General features: G+C 35.1%; 1 protein-coding gene across 1 annotated transcript; it reads right to left on the bottom strand.

The window, feature by feature from the left end:
• Nucleotides 1–1,764: 1,764 nt before the first annotated feature.
• Nucleotides 1,765–3,328, bottom strand: LOC103272323 (receptor-type tyrosine-protein phosphatase gamma). The gene is made up of 2 exons (XM_008069815.1): nt 3,199–3,328; nt 1,765–2,628 (listed from the first exon to the last, which is right to left on the bottom strand). Exons 1-2 carry the CDS (start codon nt 3,310–3,312, stop codon nt 2,482–2,484), a joined length of 261 nt encoding a protein of 86 aa, XP_008068006.1. The 5' UTR covers nt 3,313–3,328; the 3' UTR covers nt 1,765–2,481.
• Nucleotides 3,329–9,104: the final 5,776 nt, after the last annotated feature.

Here is a 9,104-nt window from a genome sequence, read left to right as displayed (position 1 = left end):
CTTGGTGAAGTTTATACCATCCTCAGTGATGTTTGTACTACTTTGGCAAGATGGGCAAATAGCAATTGCTCATAATTCAGTGGGTAGACTTTGGTTCAAGCCTGCTAGAGACACACACTGCTCACAGAGAACTTCTAAACCATTTTTATTATGTTTCTATCCTATTTACTAACTGTTTTATCATGATTCTGACACCCATGTAAGAGATAGTCACAGAATTGCATTGGAGAGCATACATTTCCATGAATTGGGTCCTCTGCAAATAGCACAGAAGGGAATACTTGCTATTTGTTTTTGAATCAATGTTTACTTTTATTAAGAAAAAAATTACTTAAGGGCCATAAATCCTAACTCAGACATTACTTTTGCATGTCAAGCCCACTTTGCCATCTACTAAAAAGAGTTAGCTCATATCTAACTCTGCACAACTAAAAGAACCCACTTAATTGACCTACAAAAAAATCTAGCTCTTTCCCTTCCTGATTGCCCTGAGCATCTGGCAGTTGTAGTGTTCCTGTGTTCAAGTTATTCTTGTGTTAGGTAGAGCTTCCTGTTTCACCTCTGGTGGGACAGAGGGGCCGTAAAGGAGTGTGTCATCTAGCACATAAAACTTAGCATGCTCACTTGAACTTTTCTCAAGACTTTTCAGTGGGTAGACTTTGGTTCAAGCCTACACAGTTCTTTAAAATCAGACTGCCGTGTTAAACCTATGTGATGAAAAGATGAGGTTAACCCTGGTAAGTTTTATGTAGTTCATGAAAACTCTATTGACCTGGCCTTTGCATTGAATCTCTCGAATTTGGCCCATAAACTCTCTCCTTAGCAACTCTGGTCTTCCAGCACCATTCTGACAGACTTTATAGAAAGCCAACCCAAGATAAATAGAACCTCAGTACTGATCATTATTAATTTTCAGTGCCTACTCTGCCTACCCAAATAGTTTGAGAGCAGCCAGCATGGCCTTTTTGTTGAAATTTATTGACATAAAAAATAAACAAAATCCTGTTCTTAACAAGCCCGGCTCAGGTGATGATTTTACTTTTGACACAAAGTGTCTCTCAAAAGCAAACATGCAATAGAAGAAACAGATCTCAGTAAGTAGCTTATTTCTCTGACAAACTCTACTAAAATTTCTTATTAATGCTTCTAATTTTCCCATTGTGTATTGCAGGGGGAATATGGCTTTAGGGAGTGTACCAGATAACTTCCTTGGGCTCTCTAATGATTATTGGCATCTTTTACTGAAGTGTATCTGTTCTTGACACTAAACTACACAAAAGCATACAAAGCCATCTCCTTGATTTTAAAAATGACTTGAAAATGTAGGTATCATCTTCTATTAAAGATTTCAGTTTTCATTCTTCAAACCAGATTTGTCTATGTGCCGAAGTTTAGATAGTCCCAAGACTTTTGCTAATACAGTATTTCTAATTTAGTTTTTAGTAGAAGAATGTACATAATTAAGACATTTATTATGAAACATTTGGCAAGAAAGGAAGGAAAAGAATTTTAACTATATAGGTAGTTTTTTTATTAGATTGCTATGTAAGAAATAAGGAATTTTCAGAGGTCTAGTTTCAAAATAATGCCTGCAAAACTTTTCATTCTTCTACCTACCATGAATCATTAATGGAGAGTAACTAAAGGGTCTCAAAATTGAGTTGTGTGTAATATTGCCTTCTCTCTATTGTAAAAGAAAGCCCTGATTTTAGGGTGTAGCTATTTCAGAGTCACAGTAGAAATAACACACACTGTCCACATAGCTACTGTGAAAGCTGTAATACAGAGTTATCCTTTATTTTGACACTTTTTTTAAAGGTTTGAATATAACTTTGTAACTAATAAGTGATGTTCACATGAAACAACTCTTAAGCCTTCTAACTTCTTAATGGATCTCTTCACCATCATAAGTGGAACTGTTTCAAGGATATGACATTAAAGACCTTCTAGCAGCTTCCAATAGCCTGCTAGTCTGTAAAAGAAAATAATGCTTGTCCACGCCATTAAAATACAGAAGGCATAAAGTATTGAACAATGCCTAAAAAAAATAGGAGAGGAGGAATGAGGAAAAGTACAGCATTGCCTGCTAGTAGAATGCAACTGCTTTAGCAAGAATAATAATAAAATAATCAAGATTCACTGTCATAACAAAGACCTTCACTGTACTGAACTAAAAAGTAGCATTTATGTTGTCATGGAATGTCACATCAGGGGTTGCTGTAGTATTAGATTATAGGCAGTAACACTGATCATATAGTGCAAACTAGGTAAAATTGCGTTTCACTGTGTGAAATGAACAGAGGTGCAAATGCTCAGTAGGATACCATTAAGACATAAAATGGCAAAAAATAAATATCAAAACTTTTGTCAGTGTAAAAAAGTAACTGGGTTATTGTATAACCTAGAGTCTGGCAAAAAAGGCCTCAAAAAAGTTCTCAGTCTTCAGAAGTTTACAAATTAAGTGCCCTTTCAGGATTCCAGTCACACTAGAGACTCCATGCTCTCGGCAGGGTCTGATTCATCTGCAATGAGAACAGCACCATTTTTGTCCACTGTCATGGGACCATTTCCATTTTCTTTAGTGCTGACCAAGCTGAGCATTGCTTTATAGACAAACTGGTATTGTTCCTGAAAAACAAGAGGAAGACAGTTTGAGCGAAAGAACAGCTTAGTCATTTCATCTAAGGTGGAAATGCCAATTAAAATTGTAACTTTGAAAAACATATTAGAGAAACAGGAATAGTGTAAATGTTATCTAAGAAACTTAAAAAAAGTCACTTGAATTTTTTATATAATCAAGACCTATACCTTCTTCATGTCCTTTTCATTTCTGTTAGCTTAGAATCAATTCTTAGTGTTGACAGTTCATTAAGATAATGAAATATCCGTATCTTATAACTAGAGAATGCTATTCTCTAAAGCAAGATTTTTCACCTCAGCACTATTGACATTTTGGACCAGATAATTCTGTGTTGTTGAGGCTGTACTGTATATTGTTCAGAAGGATCTCTTGTCTCTCTTCTAACCTCTAGATGCCAGAGCAACTCTGTCTGCATTTGTTATAAGCAAAAAACTCTCCAGACATAGCTAAATGTCCCCTGGGGTCAAAATCACCCCAGTGGATAAGTAGAGCTTTAAAGTGTGAGTCTGGGTTTCCACTGATGTTGTACTGGTTTTACACATAAGCAAACTACTTACAATGTCTGTGAATACACCAGGCCTCATAAGATTGATCATTTTTGCAACCTGGAAAACATCCACAGCATTTTCATTCTCCAGTTGCTGGGACAAAGTGGTAAGGGCACATAACATTCCTGCTGAAACTGCTCCATACCTGGGGGAGGGGGGAAAAACAATTTCAGATTTACAAAGGGAATGAATATATTGGTAATTCATTACCATCATGTACTCTCACAGAAACTAAGTAGATTTTATTGATAATCTATTCTAGAAGACAACAATGAATGAAATGCTGTACATGGGGAGGGATTTGGAAGCCAACATAGAAGTGAAATTTGTTTATGAGTGTTAGGGCTCTCCAATTGGTTCATCACATGTTTAGGCTGATATCTAATATGAAATGAGAGTTTCAAAAGTAGACTTGGGAGAGCTAAAGATTTGGTATTGGGGATGAGTTGGGTGATTCAATAGGGAAAATGTGATGAGAACCTTAATTGTAGGTTATTGGATATGCAGCCAGTGGGAAGGGCTCTGAAAACTTTTTTTTAGCAGTTCTAAGAAGCTAAATTGGACTTAGAAAATAAAAATTGGAAATATATGGCTCAAAACGAAGCCAGAGGGTTTCCAAAATTTCATATTAAGTAATCATTTTTGGCACTGAAGTAGAACTTTCCAAATGGGAGCACCTTCTATAAAATCCTTGGAAAAACAAATATGGTTCTCTTTGCTTCACACACACACACACACACACAAAGGCTCAGAAAAGTAGGAGACTGCTTTGTCAGGACACATGGGCAACTCCATTTTCTATAGGAATCCGTGATGGCACATAGTTTACAGATTCATGATGAGAAATCAGACGGAGTAAATCAACTTTGCGAGATGGTGTTGCTGGTTGGTGGCAGAAATGAGACTGGAGTTCAGATGTTCTGTGCCCCTTGTTCTTTTAAAAACTACTAAATATGTAGTTTATAAATTCATTTTTATATGAGATAAAATATATGTCTTATATCTTTAATACCTTTACCACCCCAACTTTTATTTTTATTCTTTGAGTGAGGAGTCGGCCACCACAGCCTCAGCCTACTGGGCTCAGGTGATCTTTCTGCCTTAGCCTTCCAAGTAGCTGGAACCACAGGCATGCACCATGTGCCCAACTGATTTTTTATGTATTTATTGTAGAGACAAGGTTTCACCAAATTGCCCAAAAGTGCTGGGATTACAGACATGAGCCCCTGGACCTGGCCTACCACTCCAACTTTAGAGGTGACCTCTCCAGAGGTAAAAATTGTTATACATTTAGGTACAGCCTTTCAGATTAGGTATATCACTACATTTCAGTTCAGCTCATTGTTTCATCTGCTGCATACATACCAGATTCACTCACTTCCCTATCAATGGACATTTAGCTTGTTTGTGCACATTAGCATAGGTACTATGAGTAGAAGACCTATGGTCCCAGCTATGCCTATTTTTTGCTTTAAAGATATTGCCATATTTCTTTCCCAAGTGGTTGTTACCTGCTCATACCCTTCCCAGCATGAGAATACTTGGTTCTCCTCATTTAAACTTTGAATGCTTTAGCCAATCTGATGAAAGATTTTATCTTACTGTTGATTTTCTTGATTACCAGTGAGGTTGGCCTTTTGTATTTCCTCTTCTTAAATTGCCTAATTAATATACTTTGGACAGTTTTCTATTAGGTTTGTCTCTTTCAAATGAGTTTATAGGAGTTCTTTTTTTGTTGTTCTTGAGTTGGAGTCTCACTCCATCGCCCAGGCTGGAGTGCAGTGGTATGCTCATGGCCACTCTAGCATCAACCTGCTGGACTCTGGCGATCCTTCCGACTCAGCCTTCCAAGTAGCTGAACTACAGGCACACTGTACCATCCCCAGCTAATTATTTACTGTAGAGACAAGTTCTCACCAAGTTGCCTAGGCTGGTATGGAACCCACAGGTTCTCAGGCAATCCACCTGCCTTGGCCTCCCAAAGTGCTGGGATTATAGGCAGAGCCACTGAACCCAGCCAGGAGTTCTTTTGTAATGTTTGTAGTGAGTTTGGCTTTTTTTTCTAATCTATTTCTCTTAACACTGTTTGTGGTCATTTTTGTTACACTGAAGTGTAGTTTAAATGTAGTCAAGTTTATCAGTCTTTTTTTTTTGGTTTTTGGAATCTTATTTGAGAATGCTTTCTCTAGCCTAGTATTTTAAAGACATTCTCCTATATTTTATAATTTTACTTTTTTACATCTAATCGTTTAATTCATCTGAATTCTATTCTTGCTTTGCTGTAAGGAAAGGGGTCTGATCTGCTTTTCCAATGGATACAGTTATCCTGGTATTTCTAAATTTTTGATTGAATAGACTAACCTTTGCTTATTGACACAAGCTGCCCTTTTACCATATACTAAATCCTTATATATGCAGGTCTGTTTGTGAAGTCTGTTTTGGCCCTTTATTCTGTTTGCCTTTTTTTGTACCTCCCCACATTTTCTTTCAATTCCTTAATAAGTCTTAATAATATTTCTATTCCTTAATAATAAAGTTTTCTTCATAGTCTTTGCCAGTTTCATCTTAGGTTAATTCCTATGTACTTTACAGTTTATATTACTCCTATGAATGGCCTCCTCTTGTGACATTTTGTTTGGTTTCAGTTGATATATAGGAAAGTTATTGATTTTCATGTGGTGAACCTATATCCAGTCACACAACAGAACCCTGTGTATTAAGTTCTAATAGTTGTGGATTCTCTAGGTAGTTGGCAACATCTTTGTTTGTCAATAATGCCGGTTTTGCCTCTTTTCAACTTTTATACTTCTTAATCTTTTGTTTTTTACTGCATTGGCTAGAGCCTAGTTTATATACTAGCACTGAGATTAAGTATGGTCAAGCTTTTAAGTTTTCAATATTAAATAAACAATACTTGCTATATACACTTCTGGTAAATAACACCAAATTAAAGAGGATGCTTTCTATATTGTGTGCTAAGTGCTTTTCTTGTTGTTTTTTGTTTGTTTGTTTTGCAGGGGCGAGGGAATCATGAATGGGTATTATTTTGTGTGTTTTCCAGTATCAATTAAAAAAATTCCTTTAATAATGCTCTGAATTTACTGATAGATTTTAGGATACTTAACCAGTTCTACATTAGCAGGATAAATCTTTTTAAATATGACATACTGGGTTTTATTAGTCAGTATTTTATTTACATTTTTGCATCCATGTTCAAATAAATAAGATTGGCTTGTACTTTTTCATTCTGGTGCTAGCCTTGTTTGTTTAAATCAAGTTGCATTAAATAATCTGTGTGTTATTGTTCAAATGTAGCCTTGGTCAGGACTTGTGGGCCATAACAGCTGGAGAACTCATTCTTTTATTCAGTTCTTAGTAATCACTAACATGTTGTGTTCTTACTAGGTCAGGTTCTCTTGTAGGTATTTACATGTACCAACTTAATCCTCAGAGTACTCCTGTAGTGTGGGTACCATTGTTATCTCCATTTGAAGTTAAAGAAATAAGGCACATTCAGGTAACGTAAGTGGCCGAGATCTCATAGTGACAATAGAGCTTAAATTTGAGCTCATACATGTAAATGGTTTTGAACAGAGACTAGCACATACTATGTGTTTAAGGAATGTTATTTGATTATGCTTATTTCTAGGCTTAAACATTTATTAGTATAGAGTTATAATTTCAAATGCTTGTTTTATTTCCTTTAAAATATCTGTATTACTTTTAGCTTTTTATTATAGAAAATGTTAAACACACACAAAAGTACAACAGAATATATGGTAATCTTAATATTGCCATCATTCAGTTACAACTCTCATCAGCTCATGACCATACTTGTTTCATCTCTATTTCCTCCTCCATATATTTAGAAGGAAATCTCAATTATTTTACTCATAATTATTTTAATATAAAACTGTAAAAGATAAACAAGTAAAAATAAACATATCGTCATTCTTAAGCAAATTAACAATTCTCAAAAGTTCTTCATGTAACAACAGATTAACTGGTAGCTTTTTTTTCCTTCCTGATATTACTTTATACCATCTTACATTTTTTTCTTCCATGTTTTCCAAAGTTTTATCTTTTATTAGACTTTACTTATTGCTTAAATTTTACCATCTCCTTCAAGCTCCTATATATCATTATCTTTTAATTCCTTGTACTTTTGTGGATTAATTTGGTTCTTTTTTTGGCTTCTTGGGTTGAAAGCTTGGTTTGTTTATTTTTAATCTTTTCTAATATACTTTAGGCTAAAATTTTTTTCTCTTAAGTACAGTTTGGCTGCTCCATCTCATCAGGTTTTAAAATGTAATTTCTATTTTGATTGCCTCTTTAACCCATGAATTATTTATAAGCAATTCTAGATGTAAAGATTTTGGTTTCATAGGTATAAGGATTTGGGGTCTTATTTCATTGTTGGTTTCTAATATTAATGGATTGTAATCAATGAATGTGGGCTTGTATGATATCTGTTTGGGGACAACGTTTGAAATCCATTTATGGTCAATTTATATAAGTACACCATTTGTGTTAGAAGAGACTATAGTCTCTCTGGGGTGCAGACTTCTCTACATCACTATTAGATTAGGCTTGTTAACTGTAATATTCAAGTTTTTCTGAATGCTACTGTCAAATGTGTCCTGATCAGTCCCATTTAAGAGCTTAACACTTTATTCAATTCCTAGAAAACCCCAGCTGTTATTTCTTCCTCTTTATGTTTGTTAGAACTTCTGTATCTGGCTTCCATATCCTGGTTTTATTTCAGCTCTGTCCGTTCCACTACCAGCTTCTCAATTAAGTTTTTAATTTCATGAATTTTATATATATATATATTTCATTCTTAGGCTCTAATTTGTTCCTGTTTCATAATACATGTTCTTAATTCGTTTCATAATATCTTTAGATCTCTGAGCACATAATTTAATATCATATTATGATTGCTCTATTAATTTGGACTTATTGTATTTTTGATTCTTGTTCATCATATTGTCTTTCCTAAGATTCTAAATTGTACTGAGTTGACCTCATTTTAGTGTGGTATTTAAAAGAAAAAATCATTTGTACTGATTTTGTTCAGCAGGGGAAGAATTTAACCTTTGCTTAATCTGTTCTAGTGAAACAGACTCAGGATCCCCCCTTTTTTTCTTAGTTCTTTCTTAAAGCTATCTATAGTTAGTTAGATAGAAAAGTCAGGTAACAAGTATCCTTGTTATAGAGTGCACACTCCATATGGGATTACCCTGGCCTTTTCATGAGTTGCCTTTTCTATATTTAGTCACGCTTAAATAAGCAGTTACATTGAGAGCACACACCCACAAAATAAGACTTTAAATATGACAAGAAAATAGTAAGTCAAATCAGTGAAATGCACACTTTTAAATATCTTCTACATACTAAGCATTATAATGAAAGAATAAAGACAGATACTGAAGATGGCGATGGCACAGGTGAACTGGTGAGATTCTCTGAACGGACCAAGACTGCATACTGCTGAATAGACAGACTGTAAAGCAGAGGGAAAAGTGAACAAAGCCAGAAGACCCTCATAAGGAAGAACAGGTCGTTGCAGAAGAGAAATAAAAGCAACCCCACCTTCCCTCAAAAACAGAATTGAAGAGGGGGAGGGAAAGAGGGAGAGGGAGAAAAATCTACAGAAATGAAGAAAAACCAAAAGAAGAGTATGGGTCTCTCCCAGACGCCTGGGAGAGCAGACACTGAGAAAACTGACTTTGGAATGCAAACAATGAAAAGCCCCCAGAATGAAGGGTCTCAAACTGCAAATGTAGATATCAAAACAATAATGGAGAGATTAAAAAGAATTGAGAAGACACAAAAAGAAACTAGGAAGGAGCTGATATCTGAGATAACAGTAATAAAGAATACTGTGAATGAAATAAATAACAAATTTATAAGCA

The sequence above is a fragment of the Carlito syrichta genome, unplaced genomic scaffold, assembly GCF_000164805.1.
Source record: "Carlito syrichta isolate Samal-C Ts95f unplaced genomic scaffold, Tarsius_syrichta-2.0.1 Scaffold312220, whole genome shotgun sequence".
Taxonomy (NCBI): domain Eukaryota; kingdom Metazoa; phylum Chordata; class Mammalia; order Primates; family Tarsiidae; genus Carlito; species Carlito syrichta.
This window is presented reverse-complemented; position numbering and strand designations above follow the sequence as displayed.